The sequence below is a fragment of the Arachis duranensis genome, chromosome 1 (genome assembly GCF_000817695.3).
Source record: "Arachis duranensis cultivar V14167 chromosome 1, aradu.V14167.gnm2.J7QH, whole genome shotgun sequence".
NCBI classification, from domain to species: domain Eukaryota; kingdom Viridiplantae; phylum Streptophyta; class Magnoliopsida; order Fabales; family Fabaceae; genus Arachis; species Arachis duranensis.
In genome coordinates, this window is record NC_029772.3 from 50,013,759 (window position 1) to 50,014,845 (window position 1,087).

Below are 1,087 nucleotides of genomic sequence, written 5' to 3' on the forward strand. Positions count from 1 at the left end.
TTTTTATTATGTTAAAATATTTTTTAAAATAATTTTTTTCTTACAATTTAATAGTATCTAAATGCATATAAAATGATAAAATAAAAAGTTAATTATGATTGAATTTATAAATTTTATTATATGTGAATTTTACTACTTTAATTCAAGATTAATTGACTTTTATTGTTTCATTTTATTATTTTTTTTCATTTTAGATCAATTAGATATAACTAAAAGATGGTGTAAAATGCAGATTGGTCAATTTTCCACGGTGCCTCCAAAGCAAAGAAGCCCCGAAGCACTAAAAAAAGCAATAGAAATGATGGACACACTGGACCACGCAGCATTCAGGGGAGGATTCATCCTGGAAAAAATCATGGGTCCAATCTCAACAGGCCACATGGAGTTGAGAACCCTAAACCCCAACGACAACCCTTCGGTTACCTTCAACTACTTCAAAGAACCGCGCGACCTGCAGCGCTGCGTTCAAGGATTAAGAACCATCGAGAAGGTCATCGACTCGAAGCCCTTCGCCCCCTTTCGCTACGTCAACATGCCGGTCCCCGTGCTCCTCAACATGACCGCCAACTCCCCCGTCAACCTCCTGCCTCGCCATTCGAACTCTTCGCTGTCGTTGGAGCAGTTCTGCCGGGACACCGTCATGACCATTTGGCATTACCATGGTGGCTGCCAGGTTGGCAGGGTTGTTGATAGCGACTATAAGGTTCTTGGTGTCGATGCATTAAGGGTTATTGATGGTTCAACTTTTAACTATTCTCCTGGAACTAATCCTCAGGCCACCGTCATGATGCTTGGCAGGTAAATCATCCTCCATGACACAATTACTCATATTTGTTTTATTTTATTTTATATTTTAACCCATACATCAAAAAATAAAAGTAATAATAAAATGGTATATTATTCCCTTATTTATCTACACATATTGATAATAAATTACCTTGTGAATTTAAAAGCAAAAATGTCAATTATATACGAAAAAAAATTGTCCACCATCATATTTCTATATAAATATACGTCTTATCTACCTTAATTTAAATTTAAATTTTTTATTTTAATAGTATTTATAAAAATAGCAAATTTAATTTAA

General features: G+C 34.7%; 1 protein-coding gene across 1 annotated transcript in view; it reads left to right on the plus strand.

Moving 5' to 3' along the window:
- Positions 1–1,087, plus strand: part of LOC107488466 (protein HOTHEAD) — a 7,366-nt gene that overhangs the window by 5,623 nt on the left and 656 nt on the right. Inside the window, exon 5 of the mRNA XM_016109217.3 lies at positions 233–798. Within this exon, the coding sequence (XP_015964703.1) occupies positions 233–798 (566 nt within the window). The remainder of the gene's footprint in view (positions 1–232; positions 799–1,087) is intronic.